We start from the raw sequence: 19,498 nt of genomic DNA, 5'->3' as shown, positions 1-19,498 counted from the left end.
TACTGAGTGAGGATTCAAACTCTGGTATGGCAGATTGTACAGACTGGTCAACAGGGCCTCTGCCATTCCTTCCAGCTCTGACAGCCCAGGGATCTGAGATGCTTCCATTCAGAGGTGCACAGGCCAGCCTTGAGGTTTGAAACTGGAATTAACTTCTGAAAGTACAAACTAATAATCAACAGAATATATCTGGCCCCAAACTGTCTCTGCAGCTGCTTCTGAACTCTGGAGTCTGGGTAATGGTTGTACACTAAAGCTCAGACCCCCATGTATGTGTCAAAAAGAAATGCCCGTTCTTGGTAGCCATTCCTAGGTCCCTACTGCACGGACTGTGTTCCTTGCAACCTTACTCATAAACTGCCTAGTACTCAATTCACCTGTTAAGGTGCTTACTTCCCCAGTAACACAGAATTATACTGTTTTGTATCACACTGTATTTATCCCAACTCACAGGAACTGGCTAAAGCTGCTCTAAACTTGTGCTGGGCCCTGAGGCAGCCAAAGTCGTTTTTCCAGTAGACACCTAAGCCTGCAGGAGCCTGGAGTTAACTGGGAGTGAACTGCAAGGGCTGTAAGCCTGACGCAGGCAATAGCCAGAGGCCCTTTCCGGGACTCGCTGCGTTTCAGGTCCCCTGAAGGGCACTCAGCCCTGGGACGCTTAAGGAAAGGGCTTGGGAGGAGAGAAGAACGAACCACTCCTTCCGGACCCAATTCAGCCCCACCAAAGCCTCTGTCCCCAGGTGGTACCTGAATCCAACCAATCGGAAAGGGAGTTACATCGACCGCGGCTGCGGCATCCAATCTGAGGGCCTGTCTCATTCTTCGTCGCCCGCTGGGTTCCCGCAGGCTGGAAACCTGTTCCGCAGTCGCGCGCGGGACGGCCACGAACCCTAGGAGCGCCCCTGGCAGCGCGGGTGTCAGAGAGGAAGGGGCTGTTAATTGTGGTGGGGGGAGGGCGCCTCTCGATTGCGCAGGCGCTTCAGGAAGAACTCGGTCGGGCTCCTGCGCCTTCAGGTCTCCGTCGCTCCCCAGACCCACGAGCGTCGGGTTCCGCGCGCGCCCGGTTCCGCGCGCTGCAGAGAAGCGGCGGCAGCGGGTGAGTGTGAGCTTCGCGCACCCGGCGTTCCGGACGGAAATGCCGCACCCTCCCCCGCCCGCCGTGGGCTTTGAAAATAGTGGTCGTGAGATCCCTTATCCCTGATACCCACACACCTGCCCCGAGGGGACAGCCGCGAGGGACCCCGGAGCGGCCGGGAGGTGCCTGGCTGGCTGGGGGCGGCGGAGGGCGGGGTGGAAAGCGGAAAGGAAATTGAGCGAGTGGGCGCGGCCTGGGCGGGCGGGCAGCGGGGAGAGGGGTGAAGCTGGGTCCGTGGGGAGAGAGGCGGAGGGGGTCGGCCTGACAGCCGTGGAGGCCGTGGAGGCCGAGGGGGCTGGCGGGGCGGACGTTTCATTGAACCCGAACGCGGTCCAAGGCACAGATCAACCTGCACTGGCCTGAGTATTCGTTGAGAGTCGATGGTCGTGACACAGCCAAATTGAAAAAACGAATTTCCTGGAAAACCTAACAAGAAAGATCCCATCAAAGTGCTTTTTCTCGGCCAGGCACCGTGTTAAGCATTTTACAGTTAAGCTTCCTTTTCCTGGCACAGCATCCCAGTGTACAGATGCAGACAGCCCTGCTCTGAGACTTGAAGCGCAGCTAGTGACCACGAGCAGATTCAGTTTTATACCAGCTCTGACCCCACTAGGGTTTTTTGTTTAACCACCCGACCCTCTGGTGGACCCAACCCGGAAACCTTGCCAGTACTAAGTCAACTGCTCCTTTTAATATCCGGTTTTCTTTTCTTTCTTCCTTTCCCCTAGAGGTTGTTTTGAGCCCTTTTAAGGAAATTAAATGTATTTAAAAGCAGGGAGAAGATAATTTATAGCTAAAATACATAAAATATAAATGTTATGAGCCCCTTAGGGTCCACAAGGAGCTCATAACAATAAATATATCCTCCTCGCTTTTAAATTAGCTACAAAATACAATTGGGAAGAAATTTTGATGAATACACAGGGGGAGTTATTATGTAGAAAGTAAAATTAAGTGGAGTTGTTTTGAAGATGCCAGAAGTGTGTGTGTGTGTGTGTGTGTGTGTGCTGGAAAATTGAAGAATACTTTAGAAGCCTAGAGTTTCTAAGAAAGTCTTTTAGTGAGTAGCTTTAGTTTTTGTTTAGAATATCAAGAAAATAATAATAGGGAAAACCACTTAAGTTATCTATGTGCATAGACAATACTATTTTCATTTTATTTTAAAGCTGATTATAAATAGTATTTGTGAAGTGTTTAGAATAAGGCTTTTTATTAGGGAGCAGATGACAGGCTGCTGCTAAGTCGATTCAGTCGTGTCTGACTCTGTGCGACCCCTGAGATGGCAGCCCACCAGGCTCCCCCGTCCCTGGGATTCTCCAGGCAAGAACACTGGAGTGGGTTGCCATTTCCTTCTCCAATGCATGAAAATGAAAAGTGAAAGGGAAGTCGCTCAGTCGTATCTGACTCCTAGCGACCCCATGGACTGCATGCTACCAGGCTCCTCCGTCCATGGGATTTTCCAGGTGAGAGTATTGAAGTGGGTTGCCATTGCCTTCTCTGAGATGGCAGGCTAATAGTGGCAAATAGCTCTCATCATATCCTTTAACTGTTACACTCCCCCAATTTCAAGCAGCTAAGAATGCCAGTGAGAATGGCCTGAGATGCATTCCATCCAAGTAATAAGGTCATCCCAGATGAAGTAAAATGTGTTTTGGCCCCTGAATTGAAGAAAACTACATACAGCTTGCATTGTTATTGGGATATCTGGATGTAGTTCAGTGATTCTGCTTTTTTCCTTCCCTTTGGTAATTGTTATTGGGATATCTGGATGTAGTTCAGTGATTCTGCTTTTTTCCTTCCCTTTGGTATTTTTTTGGTTTGAAAAATTGCAGACTTTATCCCAATGCTTTAAAATATAGCAATTAGTGTTTTTTTTAAATTCCTTGAAAATACTTGAGAAGTTCTCACTGGTGTTTTGTTTACAGTTTAACACGCCCATCCCCCTTCCCCACTGTAATGTAATGAAATGGAATGCAGTAGACATTAGTTTGGAGATTAATCCTAGACTTGTAAACATGCTGCCACCAGACTTGTAAACTTTTTAAGAACCTGAAATTAGTAAGCGTACAGACGGTAAAGCTACTCATTGCTTCCTGAGTGTGATCAGTCACAACTTCAGCTTCATCTTGTGTAAAAAGAAGTGGTTAGGCTAAATTATTTCAAATTACTTTATAGTTTTACAATAATATTCTGCCTGTCGTTGTCTAGACTTTTCCCCTAACATAACAGCTTTGTAATTAGGATGGATAAAAAGAAACTAAATTTGAGGACCTATTGTTTAAAACTTCATGCATCCCCATTTAACAAACATGGAAACTGAAGCTGGGAAGGGCTTCCCTGGTGGTTCAGACAGTAAAAAATCTGCCTGCAATGCAGAAGACCTGGGTTCGATTCCTAGGTTGGGGAGATCCCCTGGAGAAGGGAAGCTGGGAGAAATTAGATCTGCCCATAGTCACCTGCCTGCTAAATGAGGGTTCAGGTTCCAGGATCCTTTTGATTTCAGAGCCTGCTTCTAAGTCTGAGACAGGGGTCCAGCAAAAGGGGTTAATGAATCTCAGGATAAACAGCACATGTGCCTTAACCCACCTATTCACTCAAGATTTGGAGAAGAAAGTTTTTGATTTGTATGTATTTTGTGAGAGAGGGGCAGACACAGGTTTTTGTTTTGTTGTTTTGTGTGTGGGAAATGCAGTAAAACATTTTATGTTAAAACACCCAGGTCTGTATTAGAGAGTACACATTTCACATAATTAACACCATGTGTGCTGTGCTTATTCACTCAGTCTTGTCCGATTCTGCGACCCCATGGACTGGAGCCTGGGGCTGCTGCTGCTAAGTTGCTTCAGTCGTGTCTGACTCTGTGAGAGCCCCCAGACAGCAGCCCACCAGGCTCCCCCGTCCCTGGGATTCTCTGGAGTGGGTTGCCATTTCCTTCTCCAGTGCATGAAAGTGAAAAGTGAAAGTGAAGTCGCTCAGTCGTGTCTGACTCTTAGCGACCCCATGGACTACATACAGCCCACCAGGCTCCTCCATCCATGGGATTTTCCAGGCAAGGGTACTGGAGTGGACTGGAGCCTACCAGGGTCTTTTGTCCATGGGATTCTCCAGGCAAGAATACTGGAGTGGGTTGCCATTTCCTACTTCAGGGGGTCTTCCCAACCCAGGGATTGAGCCCAGGTCTCCCACATTGCAGGCTGATTCTTCACTGTCTGAGTCGCCAGGGAAGCCCCAAAATAACACCATACCCGCTAGCATTTACTCTCCATTTCTCCTCACCCGCTTGCTCCAGGCAAATCTACTTTACATCTGTATAGATTTGCATATCTAGGCTTTTCATCTAAATAGAATCATACAATAAGTGACCTTTTGTGACTTTCACTTAGCACAGCGTTTCAAAGGTTTATCCAAATTGTAGCATGTATTATCACTGCATTCCTTTTTATTGCCAGATAGCATTCCATCGTGTGGATATACCACTTCTTATCTCTTTATCACTTATGGACACTTGAGATGTTTCCACTTTGTGACTCTTACAAATAATGCTGCTGTGACCGTTTGTGTACAAGTTTTATTGTGGACATATATTTTCATTTCTCATAGGCATATGCCTAGTAGTAGATTTTCCAGGTCATATGGTAACTGTTTAAACTTTTGAGGAACTACCAGAATGTTTTTTAAGTGCCTGGACCATTTCCATTCTCATCAGCAGTGTATAAAATTCTAGTTTCTGTATTTCCTCACCATTACTTGTTATTATCTGTCTGTCTGTCTGTTTTTTATATCTATCCTAGTGGGTATGAAGGAGTATCTCGTGGTGTTTTGCTTTGTATTTCCCTGATTACTGTTGATGTTGAACATACTCATGTGCTTATTTGTCATTTCTACATCTTTGGAAAAAAGTCTTTTCAGCTCCTTTGCTCATTTAAAAAATTAGATTATTTAACTTTTATTGTTGAGTTGTTACAGTTCTTTATATATTCTAGATACAAATTATTTATCAGACATGTGGTTTGCAGATATTTCCTCTTATCCTTTAGGTTATCATTGCTTCATGGTATCCTTCCAGATGTAAAAGTTTCTAATTTTGGTGAAGTTCAATTTATTTTTTTATTATCACTTGTGCTTTTGGTGCTGTATCTAAAACGGCTTTGCCTAACTCAAGGTCATGAAGATTTATCCCTGTATTTTCTTCTAAGAGTTTTATAGTAGCTCTTAACTGTGGTCTGTGATCCATGTTGAGTCAGTTTTGTGCAGGGTATGAGCCGAGGGATACAGAGTTATTCTTTTGCATGTGGATATCCAGTCATCTCAGCACCGTTTGTTGACTTGTCTTAGCATCCCTCCACTCTTAGAAGCAACCCTACTGGAAAAGTTTTAGACATCCTGTGATATTCCATTTGTAGTGATTCTTCAAAGGGCTTAGCTTTCAAAACAACACTTGATGATGTATGGGTCTCAAGCACACCATTACAGGAAGCTGTGGTGTTGTAGAACAGAAGTCACTCAAGCTCCTGGTTGGTCTTCCAAGATGACAGCCAGGTTCACTGTTTTCTTATTTTGTCCCTATTTTGAGTATTTTGTATTTGAAAAGTATAATGCTCTTGTGTTGTTGGTGTTTAGTTGCAAAGTCATATCCAGCTCTTTTTGCAACCTGTGGTCTGTAGCCCGCCAGGCTCCTGTCCATGGGGTTTCTCAGGTGAGAATATTGGAGTGGGTTGCCATTTCCTCCTCCAGGGGATCTTCCCCAGCCAGGAATGGAACTCACATCTCCTACATTGACAGGCAGATTCTTTACCCTGAGCCACATGGGGAAGCTCTTGTCCTCTGATATATGGCACATCCATAAATTTTGGTGGTGTTGACTTTAGTTATATTAGATATTTATTGAATTCTTTTTAAATTACCTAAAAGAGTGTTTGGGCAAAGACTTAATGTGTAGAAAGTAGCTTTAAGAGGTTTGGAAACACAGGTTATTACTGAAGAACTGTTATAAGTCACCTACATAAATGATTATTGTCTCTATATTACATCTCAGACAGATTGTGATAGCACTGTGCAGTAAAAGGGAATTAAGGTTGGCAACCCTCTCCAGTGTTGTTGCCTGGGAAATTCCATGGACAGAGGAGTCTGGCAGGCTACAGTCCATGGGGTTGCAAAAGAGTCAAACACGACTGAATGACTAACCAACAACAACAATGATTTCTGTAACTCTTTCATAGTAATTTGCATGTGGGTTGGGCCTGGATAATGGAAGGACTTGAATGCCAGGCAGAAGTGAGTGTTGGGACATTCTATATAGGCAGGGGGACTTTGAATACTGATTTTATTAGGGAAATGTCATGAACAGAGCTACAGGGAAGGTTACGTTGGGAGCAGATGTTGGGTAAGTAAGAGGAAGATGATTGAGGTAGGAAGATCAGTTAAGAGGCAGAAGGGCTCCAGACAAGAGACGTTGAGGACTTGAAGAGGTACAGCATCTGTGGAGAGTCACTCTACATCACATATCCTATTTTCTTAGGACCAAATAAGATAGAGACTGAAGGCAGGGAGATTTGTTTGGGAAGAGCTGTTTTTGTAATCAGTAGATTATTAAAAAAAAGAATAAAAAGTCAGGGAGTTCTCTGAGCCTGGGGAATGAGGTAAGGCAGTTAAGTGGCCTCTCGGTGTTTGCAGGGAATTGGTTCTAGGAGCCCCAGATCAGATCAGATCAGTCGCTCAGTCATGTCCGACTCTTTGTGACTCCATGAATCGCAGCACGCCAGGCCTCCCTGTCCATCACCAACTCCTGGAGTTCACTCAGACACATGTCCATCGAGTCAGTGATGCCATCCAGCCATCTCATCCTCCATCATCCCCTTCTCCTCTTGCCCCCAATCCCTCCCAGCATCAGAGTCTTTTCCAGTTAGTCAACTCTTCACATGAGGTGGCCAAAGTACTGAAGTTTCAGCTTTAGCATCATTCCTTCCAAAGAAATCCCAGGGCTGATCTCCTTCAGAATGGACTGGTTGGATCTCCTTGCAGTCCAAGGGACTTTCAAGAGTCTTCTCCAACACCACAGTTCAAAAGCATCAATTCTTCGGCGCTCAGCCTTCTTCACAGTCCAACTCTCACATCCATACATGACCACAGGAAAAACCATAGCCTTGACTAGACGGACCTTTGTTGGCAAAGTAATGTCTCTGCTTTTGAATATGCTATCTAGGTTGGTCCTAACTTTCCTTCCAAGGAGTAAGCGTCTTTTAATTTCATGGCTGCAGTCACCATCTGCAGTGATTTTGGAGCCCAGAAAAATAAAGTCTGACACTGTTTCCACTGTTTCCCCATCCATTTCCCATGAAGTGGTGGGACCGGATGCCATGATCTTCATTTTCTGAATGTTGAGCTTTAAGCCAACTTTTTCACTCTCCACTTTCACCTTCATCAAGAAACTTTTTAGTTCCTCTGCACTTTCTGCCATAAGGGTGCTGTCATCTGCATATCTGAGGTTATTGATATTTCTCCCGGCAATCTTCATTCCAGCTTGTGTTTCTTCCAGTCCAGCGTTTCTCATGATGTTCTCTGCATAGAAGTTAAATAAACAGGGTGACAATATACAGCCTTGATGAACTCCTTTTCCTATTTGGAACCAGTCTGTTGTTCCATGTCCAGTTCTAACTGTTGCTTCCTGACCTGCGTACAGATTTCTCAAGAGGCAGATCAGGTGGTCTGGTATTCCCATCTCTTTCAGAATTTTCCACAGTTTATTGTGATCCACACAGTCAAAGGCTTTGGCATAGTCAAGAAAGCAGAAATAGATGTTTTTCTGGAACTCTCTTGCTTTTTCCATGATCCAGTGGATGTTGGCAATTTGATCTCTGGTTCCTCTGCCTTTTCTAAAACCAGCTTGAACATCAGGAAGTTCACGGTTCACATATTGCTGAAGCCTGGCTTGGAGAATTTTAAGCATTACTTTACTAGCGTGTGAGATGAGTGCAATGGTGCGGTAGTTTGAGCATTCTTTGGCATTGCCTTTCTTTGGGATTGGAATGAAAACTGACCTCTTCCAGTCCTGTGGCCACTGCTGAGTTTTCCAAATTTGCTGGCATATTGAGTGCAGCACTTTCACAGCATCATCTTTCAGGATTTGAAATAGCTCAACTGGAATTCCATCACCTCCACTAGCTTTGTTCGTAGTGATGCTTTCTAAGGCCCACTTGACTTCACATTCCAGGATGTCTGGCTCTAGGTCAGTGATCACACCATCGTGATTATCTGGGAGCCCCAGTGGGTACCAAAATCCACAGATGCTCAAGTCTCTTATATAAAAGGGCTTGGTGCAGTGAATACAGTTGGCCCTCTGGGTTTTCCATTCATGACTGGTTGGATCCATGGATGTAAAAACCTGTGAATATGGAGGGCCAGCTATTAAGTCTTTGACAGTAGAAAGGAAGTCTAAAAGGGATGTGGTGATGAAATGCATTTCAACAGCCGTTGCTTTTCTTCCGAAGTTACTGTGGCATCCAAGGGCCTAGACTTTGTCTCTTCGCCTCCTCTGAATACTGAGCAGGTTCAGAGTGAGGTGGGGCCTTTTTTCTCAAATAATATATATTTCTTACTCCCCTTTGGAAAGTGTTAGTTGCTCAGTTGTATCCAACTCTTTGTGACCTCATGGACTGTAGCCCACCAGGCTCTTTTGTCCATCAAATTCTCCAGGCAAGAATACTGGAGTGGGTTGCCATTTCCTTCTCCAGGGGATCTTCCCAACCCAGGGGTCAAACCTGGGTGTCCTGCCTTGCAGGCAGATTCTTTACCACGTGAGCTACCCCGGAAATCCCCTACTCCCCTTTTGCATGCCAGTATTTTTCAGTAGGAACTGATGTTGAGCCAGTATGGTAGAATTTCTACACCCTAATTTCTGAGGATTAAAAGGAACGATAGAGTACCAGCCATTAAACTAGAAAAATAATCTTCCTCTCTGGAGCTTCCGAACGCTTGGCGTTATTTCTGTTTTGTGTAAAAGGATTGTTTTTATTTCTTCATTTGTTCTTATTAAGCCTTTAGAATAACTTCTGCTCTTGCAGACAAGCAAGGCAGTCAAATTTGTGTGGAGTATAAGAATGGCCCATACCCGCTTCAGAGCATGAAAATGAGGCAGGACATATAATTCAACAAGTAAAGGCAATTTTGTTTCTCCCACTTTAGCTTTATTCAGTTACCTTTCAGTAAGTGACAGCATTTGATTTTTAAGTTGATGTATGTAAATCTGGCATATAAACAGTGTTTAAATGTTGGTTTTCGTTTCCTGATGGCTCAGCTTTGGAAATCGAATCCAAATCAAGCAGCGTGACTACTTAGGAATCGTTTGTTTTTTATCTTAGGAACCCTGACTACCCCCTTCAGCACGTTCAGTATGAAGCTACTGTTGATGCTTTTGTTTTCGGGACTTATGACTGGCTGTAGAGGGAACTCTTCCTCTGCTTCACCACCTAAGTTACTGCTGGTATCCTTTGATGGCTTCAGAGCTGACTATCTGCAGAACTATGAATTTCCTCATCTCCAGAATTTTATCAAAGAAGGTGTCTTGGTAGAGCAGGTTAAAAATGTCTTTATCACAAAAACGTTTCCAAACCACTACAGCATCGTGACGGGCCTGTATGAAGAAAGCCATGGCATCGTGGCTAATTCCATGTATGACGTCAACACAAAGAAACATTTTTCTGACCACAATGACAAGGACCCGTTTTGGTGGAATGAGGCAGTCCCCATCTGGGTGACCAATCAGCTTCAGGACAACAGATCGAGTGCTGCTGCTATGTGGCCCGGTACCGACGTGCCCATTCACAATAGCACGCCTTCCTATTTCATGAACTACAGCCCCTCGGTGTCATTTAGGGAAAGGCTCGGTAATGTCACCACTTGGCTGAGCAGTTCGAACCCACCAGTGACCTTTGCGACACTCTATTGGGAGGAACCAGATGCTAGCGGCCACAAATACGGCCCTGAAGATAAAGAAAACATGCGCCGAGTGCTGGAAGAAATAGATGAACACATTGGTGAACTGGTTCACAGACTCAAGGTGTTAGGACTGTGGGAGAGTCTTAATGTGATCATTACAAGTGATCACGGGATGACCCAGTGTTCTAAAGACAGGGTGATAAACTTGGATGGCTGCCTCGACCCCTCATACTACACTCTTATAGACTTGACCCCAGTTGCTGCTATACTTCCCAAAATAAGTAAGTAAACTTTTAACCAAGGAATATTTCAGTGGGTCAGTTGATTGAGGAGGGAGGGTTTTGTAAAAAGAATGGAGCTTGGATTTTATGTGGTTCACCACCATACACTCTTATACTCACTCAGAGTTAGGACTGTGTTTTTCCTGTGATGTTTTTCTTAGGCCGTTTAGGTTCAAAAGGATAATTTCTTTGCTTTTTGATATATTTCTTTTATGTTTATCTTTTTATTGAAGTGTAAGTGTACATCAAAGTGACTCATATATATATATATATATACTTTTGTGTGAGATATACCTAATAATTTTCATCTACTGATCTTAGAATTAATAGTTAGTAGTAATATGTAATTAGTTTATATTTACTTAGGAAGCTAGATGTGAAATTTGCCCCTTTTGTATAAAAGTCCACCCGGGATAATCACAAAATGAAAAGAGAGATATGTGAACGCGTGAAAGGGGTGTGTGTGTGTGTGCACGTGCACTTGTGTGCATCCAGCACTGTTATATTAGTATTATTGCCCTGTTTTTTTTTTTTTTAATGATTAATAGGAATTAATAGATAACATTGTTCAGGGCTTATTTCCAGTTATTCTAGTTAGAAATATTTTTTCCTTATCAGTCAACATGACCTTTTTCCTTTGCTGTTTCCTTTTCTTCCAGATAAAACAAAGGTTTACAGCAAACTGAAAGTCTGTAACCCTCACATGAATGTTTATCTCAAAGAAGACATTCCTGCCAGGTTTCACTATCAACATAGTGATCGAATTCAGCCTATTATTTTGGTTGCTGATGAAGGCTGGACAATTGTGCTAAATAAATCATCGCTAAAATGTAAGTATTTATTTAGGATTTTTCTTCTCTGTCCTTGGGATAAATCACATGTTGTGACATTCTTCCATTAACAAGGTACTTTGATTTAGAGATGTTGACACAGTATAATTAGTTTGATTTTCAACTAGATGATTCTCAGGTTTCCATTTGAGAACAATTTTTAGAAACCACAGTTTGATCCTTATATTAGAAGGTTGGGTGATCTTAAGGGTGAAGGAGTAGTTTTACTTTTTTGTTACCAAAATTTCAGTGACTGTCAGTAACTTTCAGGAATTGTTCTCTTGATTTGTAAAAATAAGAGAGTAGGAAGAAGCAAAGAAAATAAAAGTCAAGAAACAAAATAAAGGGAGAGAGATTAACTAGTTCAAATTCCTTTTTCTTTTTTAGTGTTAAAAAAAATGTGTCCAAGTTTTCCCCCATGATGAAATAATATACCTGAGTGCTACTGCTATTTAGAACACCGAGCAAGAACCAGAAAGTATGCAAACAAAAATCTACCAAGTAAACAAAGCAGAATCTTGCCTCAAACTGAGGAAATGTTTAAGGGAGAATTAAGAGGTCTCCTCTGAACTGAAGCTTATTTACTTGTTTGTTAAATTCAATTTGAATGCATTTTTTTTAAATCTGATTTTATAGACCATAGCAGGGGTCATAAAATTCTTCTATAAAGGGCCAGATAGTAAATATTTCAGTCTTTGTGGGCCAGCTGGTCTCTGTCTCAACTACTCAGTCCTGCCTTACAGTGAGAAAACAACCACAGACATACCTAAATAAACTGGTGTGGGGTGTCCAGTGAAACTCCCTTTACAGAAACAGGCAGAGGGCTGCATTTGAGCAGCCTCTGTCATCTGCCAATCTCTGATCTATAGCAGTTCAGATGTGTCAGGCAGGGATAAAACTGAAGGCCGTTAGAATTTATGTATTATTAATGCTTACCTTGGAAGTGAAAGTCACTCAGTCGTCTCTGACTGTGACCCCATGGCCTGTAGCACGCCAGATTCCTCTGTACATGGAATTCTCCAGGCAAGAATACTGGAGTGAGTAGCCATTCCCTTCTCCAGGGGATCTTCCTCACCCAGGGATGGAACCCAGGTCTCCTGCATTGGAGGCGGATTCTTTACCAGCTGAGTCACCAGGGAAGCCCACAAATACTGGAGTGGGTAGCCTATCCCTTCTCCAGGGGATCTTCCTAACCCAGGAATTGAACTTGGGTCTCCTGCATTGTAGGCAGATTCCTTACCAGCTGAGCTACCAGGGAAGCCCATAATATTTACCTTATATACTCATTATTGAAAACTTGTAAAATACAGAAAAGTTCAGAAAAGAAAACAAAGACTATTCATAATTCTTCAAAACAGAAGCATAGACAGATGCTAATTGGAGTTTGCCCCCCTCTAATCTTTTTCTGTTACATACACTGCATATTTTTATTATTAAATCATATGGTTTATGGTATCATTTACAATCATACTCATTTTTATTATTGAAATCATAATACCTATATATATCATTATGTTCTGCTATTTTTTGTACTGGTCACAGCATTATTTTTATTATGAAATATTTCAAACATAGAATTAAAGAATGATATATTAAATAAAGAAGCAAAGAATGATATAGCAAACACTGATAGACTCATCACTCAGTCACCTGAACCTCGCGTGGAAGTGGGAGCTTGTCAAACGTGTGCTTTGTTGTTCGGTCGTGTCCAGCCCTCTGTGACCCCGTGGAATGTAGCCCACCAGGTACCACTGTCCATGGGGATTCTTCAGGCAAGAGCACTGGAGTGGGCTGCCAGGCAGTTCTCCAGGGAGTTCGAGGGAATCTTCCCAACCCAAGGATCAAACCCAGGTCTCCCGCATTGTAGGCGGATTCTTTACCATTGCTAAGTCATGTCCCACTCTTGTGACCCCATGGACTATGCCTGCCACGCTCCTCTGTCCATGGGATTCTCCAGGCAAGAATACTGGAGTGGGCTGCCATTCCTTTCTCCTTGTTAAATATAACTGATGCATATTAAAAGGCAGTATTTTTAAAAATAAAGCTGATAGTTGAGAGTCTCGTTTTGGAGTGATATCCGGGACCATCAGGTTTTTCTTTGACTTTTACTGGAATTACACATTGGAATCATTTGGTTAGATGTCACATTCAAGGCAAGAGTCCCTCCTGTAATGTTTTCAGTCCCCTGACCCTCTGGACATTGAGGTGTCCTTTAGCTGTTGGTAAACCAATGGTGTGGGCTTCCCCAGTGGCACTAGTGGTAAAGAACCCACCTGCCAATGCAGGAGACATAAGAGACACAGGTTCAATCCCTGGATGGGGAAGATCCCCTGGAGGAGGGCATGGCAATCCACTCCAGTATTCTTGCCTGAAGAATCCCATGGGCAGAGGAGCCTGGTGGGCAGCATTCCATAGGGTTGCAGAGTCAGATACAGCTGAAGTGACTTAGCACACATGCATCCGTGGTGTGTTCTACATTCTGTGTCTTGTCCAGGGGCAGCTGACAGAGGTCAGGCCGCTGGCTCACTTCCTCCCCACTCACTGCTTTACTCGCTTCTGCTCCGCCAGTTACTCAGAACCTTCAACCCAACCACTCTCTCAATCACTGGTGCTCTTTGCAGGGGCTTTTTGCAAACAGTGTTGGATGCTGACAGGTGAAGTGCTTGGGGCTAGGACTGAGAACTGTGGGGTCGCACAGAGTTGGACACGACTGATGCGACTTAGCAGCAGCAGCAGCAGCAGGACTGAGAAACCCATCAGTCTGAGAGAAGGTTTTAAAACATGAGGTTATGACCAGTTGGGAAAAAGGAGGGGTGTATGTGCAAAATACAGGAGGTGGCTGAATTGAAGAAAATAGATAATTTTTTTTCTAGACCCTGTTTGACCTTTTTTTCTAGACCCTGTTTGACCCAACTGATCAGAATTTCAATGGATGGGAATTAAACTGACAAGAATCCAGTGTATTTACACTAGAAACAGGTTATTTCATAATAGGAGGGCTGATCTTATTTACTAACATCATCTTCCTCTTTTCCAGTAGGTGACCACGGTTACGATAATTCTCTGCCTAGTATGAATCCATTTCTAGCTGCCCATGGTCCTGCATTTCACAAAGGCTACAAACACAGCACCATTAATACGGTGGATATTTATCCAATGATGTGCCACATCCTGGGATTGAAGCCACATCCCAACAATGGAACCTTTGGTCACACCAAGTGTCTGTTAGTGGACCAGTGGTGCATTAACCTCCCAGAAGCCATTGGAATTGTTATTGGGGCACTCCTGGTCTTGACCACGCTGACCTGCCTCATCATTATCATGCAGAACAGAGTCTCCGGGCCCCGGCCATTTTCCCGACTTCAGCTCCAAGAAGATGATGATGATCCGTTGATTGGGTAACACGTGCCGGGGTTTATACAAGGTGGCTTTAAGTAGGGCACACCCAAGGAATGGTATTACAACTATGAAAACCTATACTTTGAAAGAACTTGGGCCAGGCATGCTACAGTTATTTTGTCTTTTCTTGTGTTTTGCTGCATTAGCTAATACAAAACAATTCTGATGGTAGGGAAAATTGCTAGTAAATCATTAGTTAGCACCAACTGTTTCTTTGACAAGAAACTTTTTTTGAGAATAATACTGCCTTTGCTCCCCCCTCCCTTTTTTTTGGCAATGAAGATTAGACACATCTTGAGATGAAAATATATTAAAATTTAGTGCGTGTGCATTTCAAATAAATTTTTATATTTGTAAATTATACAACAAAAATCTTTGTAAAGTGTGTGGATTTTGTGTATAAGGGAAGAAAAGTTTCCTATATTTTTATATGTACCTTTAATAGAGTTTGTATCCCAAGTAAACCCTTGAGATAGGAAAATTCTCTGTGATGGTTAGTAAAATGGATTACGAGGCAGAAAAGATCTAGCATATGAAAAAACTATTTCAAGAAAAGCTACTGTAAAAAACAAGCAAAAGCCCCATGATAACAAGATTGAGTCTTTGTGTGTGTCTCTGTTAAGACCCTTAAGCTATTAAAACCTCAAAAGGTTTATCTTTTGATGAGTATTACTAAGAGGAAATTAAGAAAATAGAGGAAAGTGCTTTTCTCACTTTATGCTTAATGCCTTTGTGTAAGTTATTTAGTTGTGTGTGTGTGTGTGTGTGTGCGCGCGCGCACGTGCACCAGGGTGTTGCCTGCTTGGGTGTACAGACTTCATGTAACTGACAGGAGGTGGTGAGATGTGAGTGACCTGGAGACGGACCCTCACAAACCCATAAAACACAGCTCTCAGGAAAGGTTATAATTGCACTTCACATTCATGTACTTCCTTCTAACTCACGAGTTAAATTCATAATTTTTAAAACCTTGTGAATTTTTGTTACCATTTTTAACATTCTTATGCTGTTACAACCAGAGGTCTCCAAGTACTGCAGAGAAATTTATGACCTGACTACAAATCTGGTTCTGATTGGGTCAGAATGAGAGATTTTTCTATTTGCCTTTGGGAATTTTATGCCTTACTTTTTAGGCAATAGTGTAGCTAAATTTAAAATGAAATTTAATATCCTTTGATCTTCTATATTAATCATATATTAAGTAACTGAATAAACTCTCAGAACTCTGTTAACCTTTAGTAGCCTGAATTCTGCCTTTGCTTTTTTCTCCCATATCTGGTTCATAAAAGTAACCACTCTGCTCATAAGTTTTTTTAGCATACTTGTTCATAGCCGACGATACGTTGTTATAACTGCCATCCTAGCTTTGCAAAGTGTACCTTCTAAGAATCAAAATCAATAGGAAGAGACTGAATTGTAGCAGATGAGATTTTATACATTAGAGGAAAAATTGGGTTCAAGAACCATTCATCAGGAGCTGAGGCAAGCAATTAATATTACTAGTGTGATCTTTAAAGTATTATTACTAGTGTGATATTTAAAGTTTTGACAACAGAAAATAAGCTGGATAACAGTTTTACAGATACAAAAATAATGGAGAGTAACTATGCAGCCCAGTGAAATGTTGATGATCTGTGGTGGTCAGGAACAATGGTGCCAGTCGTCAAACCCAGAATTCATCCTTTGGTCACTGCTTGCTAATCTCCTGATCCTGGTATTTGGTGCCTATTGTTCTAGGGGTTCTTGAGAATCATCTCCACACCCTGCATGAATAGTCCGGGCATGCAGTCATAAAGTGACTGTGTTAAAAACAGCATAGTAAATAAACCAAACCACCAGGACTTATTTTGCTTTTTGACAGATTTTTATTTCTGATGTTTTTCCTCACATGAAAGTTATCCTAAAGGTTAATAGTTGATCTGAACAAATAATAGAAAAATTTCTTTCTACTTCAATTCCCATTAAAAAAAAAAAAGAGCACAGAAGAACTGTCACATTTAAAGCAGTGAGGATTTTTTGAAATGTCTCAAGCGCTAAGTGAGTTGAGCTTGGTCCTTGCAGTGGTGTGAGCTTTATTGGCTGTATTGGTGTGATTGGTGGAAATGGACCCATCGCAGCCAGCATGTGAGGAGACGTTATAGAGGATGGAATGGGACGGGCTGCCCCTTCAGGGTCTCAACCCTCTGAACAAAAGACCTATTTGTCTTGTTCTTCATTCCATTCTGAAAATATGGACTAGAATTAAAATTGTAGATGTTTTATGTATATGTTGGTGGGACAAAAAGAGTATTTATTTAATAATCAAAGAGATATTTATATATTATTGTATTGAACTTTATATTAATTCATTTGTATCTGTAAAAAATGATCACTTAAAGCCAGTGACTCCTCTAGTACACTGAGAAATATTTCGGTAAAGCCAGCCTTCTTCACTTGTGCATTTTGTTAAATCATTGATAACATGCTTCTCTATTTTCTGAGTTGTAGGAAGTATTTGGCTCCAGGAAAGATTTAACCGTTTATGACAACCATACTCAAAGGTAATAGGAAAACTTTTTAATAAAAGTTTTTCAGTGAGTGAATTCAGAATAAGTACATGTTCTTATAATGTAGGGACAGTTCTGCTGCTCTTATTAATGTGCAAATACTTCTGGTAAACAGCAGTAGCATAAAAATTATTTCAATGCTCTGTACCACTGGTTTTGTGTTGCTGTTCCATTAAGCTTGGTGTGAGGATTTAAAGATAAATTCTTGGAACGTTAAATGATTAAAAAGGCCTTTGCCTTGTTCTTGGGTGTTTTTTCTTCTCTTGCCCATGTCTGGTAAACTTTAAAGATGGTTGTATTTAATTTCTTTTATTTGAAGGATTTTACTTCATTGTGAATATATAAAGCTACAAATGAAGGATAAAGATGACATGAGAAGTCTGTAATTTATTGTAAATTCTTAAAATACTGTGTAAATAAAATGACATGAGTGTGTTTTAAAGAAGTTTATGTGTAGTGCCTTAAGTTAAAATACATTTTGACTATATTGTTTGAATTCAAAGCTATGACTTTGCCTATTATTTTAAAATTTTATGTGAATAAAATAAAATGTTACCAAAATATTTTAATTGTAATTATTAAATATGTGATGTCCTTGATGATTTTTTAATTTGTCACCTTCTTTCAAAATATGCATACTATGATAGATGTTAACATGACTTAGTGATACTGCAAAATCCACTTAGGCATTTATTACAATCTTTTTAAAACTGGGATTAAGTGTGTAACATTAACCATATTTTAAAGCAGTATATATAAAGCAGTGTATAAATATACACTGTATAAATATAGTATAAATATGCAATCCAACATAAGGACATCATTGGAAAGATAGCCAAGATAAATTTTGCAGTTTCTAGAACTATAATTTACTGACTTACAGTAGAAAGGAAGAAGTTTCAAAACCTGGTTACAAAACACTAGGGGTGAGGGTGATTACAGTATTTAAACTTTGTTTTGTACATAGCTAGAGTGGAGAAGGCAATGGCACCCCACTCCAGTACTCTTGCCTGGAAAATCCCATAGACTGGGGAGTCTGGTAGGCTGCAGTCCATGGGGTCTCGAGGAGTCGGACACGACTGAGCGACTTCACTTTCACTTTTCACTTTCATGCGTTGGAGAGGGAGGTGGCAACCCACTCCAGTGTTCTTGCCTGGAGAATCCCAGGGACGGGGGAGCCTGGTGGGCTGCTGTCTTTGGGGTCGCACAGAGTCAGACACGACTGAAGCGACTTAGCAGCAGCAGCAGCAGCAGAGTATTTAAGGGCTTCCCAGGTGGCTCAGTGATAAAGAAGCTGCCTGCCAATGCAGGAGACCAGTGTTTGGTCCCTGGGTCGGAAAGATCCCCTGAAGGAAATGGCAACCCACTCCAGTATTTCTTGCCTGGAGAAGCCCACAGGCAGAGGAGCCTGGTGGGCTAAAGTCCATGAGATCACAAAAGAGTCTGACACACCTTAATGACTAAATGACCAACAGAGTAATGTCTTTTCTAATATATATTCAACAAAGCTTCCTCTAATAGAGCAGTGGTTTTTTTTGACAATCATTGAATACCGCTAGGGACTGTGGGAAAAACAAATAAAAAAGTACTTTCTTTACTTTGAAGAGTTCTGTGGCATTTCAAAAGTGGTAACACCTTTATACCAACAAAATACTTTTGTCTACTCATGGTTTACCTCTTGGGCTGAGATCCTTGAATCCAGAACCAGTTCCCAGAGTCTGTGCTTCCTGAAGTTTGAATTCCAGATTTATTGAATAAAATTGATTCCAATAGAGAATGAAAACTAAGACCAATTTCTTTATTAAAGATTGGGAAAGTTATGAACTGTTCTACAAAAAAGTTTCAGGCCCCAAATCCAGTCATCTTTCTTAGTGCCTCTTCATTGCCTTTGATTATCAATGTTACATTAGCTTCATAAAACTAGTGTTTTAGAAAAAAACCTGCATGAGTTTTTGAGTGAATATAGCATTGATGAATGAATGTATATATGAATATATGATTGATATGAATGAATATGAATATAACATTGATATCAAACATGATAAAAAATAGCATAAAAAAAGAAAACTACAGATTTGCAAAGCTATGTTTTTTCCAGGAGTCATGTACAGATGTGAGAGTTGGACCATAAAGAAGGATGCTGCTGCTGCTAAAAAAGGATGAGCGCTAGAGAATTTATATTTTTGAATTGTGGTGCTGGAGAAGATTCTTGAGAGTCCCTTGGACAGCACAGAAATCAAACTAGTCAATCCCAAGGGAAATCAACCCTGAATATTCATTGGAAGGACTGATGCTGAAACCAAAGCTCCAATACTTCGGTCCCCTAATGCAAAGAGCCAGCTCACTGGAAAAGACCCTGATGCTGGGAAAGAA

General features: G+C 41.7%; 1 protein-coding gene and 1 long non-coding RNA gene across 3 annotated transcripts in view; one reads left to right on the top strand and one right to left on the bottom strand.

The window, feature by feature from the left end:
• LOC102408842 overlaps positions 1-880 on the bottom strand; it is a 30,978-nt gene extending 30,098 nt beyond the window's left edge. Inside the window, exon 1 of the long non-coding RNA XR_003104594.2 lies at positions 748-880. This is a non-coding gene — a long non-coding RNA (uncharacterized LOC102408842). The remainder of the gene's footprint in view (positions 1-747) is intronic.
• Positions 858-17,688, top strand: ENPP4 (ectonucleotide pyrophosphatase/phosphodiesterase 4). Of its 2 annotated transcripts, none has more exons than XM_006076157.4 (4): positions 858-1,096; positions 9,493-10,350; positions 11,010-11,180; positions 14,218-17,688. In XM_006076157.4, exons 2-4 carry the CDS (start codon positions 9,525-9,527, stop codon positions 14,580-14,582), a joined length of 1,362 nt encoding a protein of 453 aa, XP_006076219.2. In that variant the 5' UTR covers positions 858-1,096; positions 9,493-9,524; the 3' UTR covers positions 14,583-17,688. The 2 variants fall into 2 exon arrangements, with proteins under 2 accessions (XP_006076219.2, XP_025124773.2); XM_025268988.3 differs by lacking the exon at positions 858-1,096 and adding an exon at positions 1,128-1,257.
• Positions 17,689-19,498: the final 1,810 nt, after the last annotated feature.

This window comes from Bubalus bubalis, chromosome 2 (assembly GCF_019923935.1).
Source record: "Bubalus bubalis isolate 160015118507 breed Murrah chromosome 2, NDDB_SH_1, whole genome shotgun sequence".
Classification (NCBI taxonomy): Eukaryota; Metazoa; Chordata; class Mammalia; order Artiodactyla; family Bovidae; genus Bubalus; species Bubalus bubalis.
Note: the sequence above shows the minus strand (reverse complement) of the source record. Positions and strands in the feature narration are given on the sequence as shown.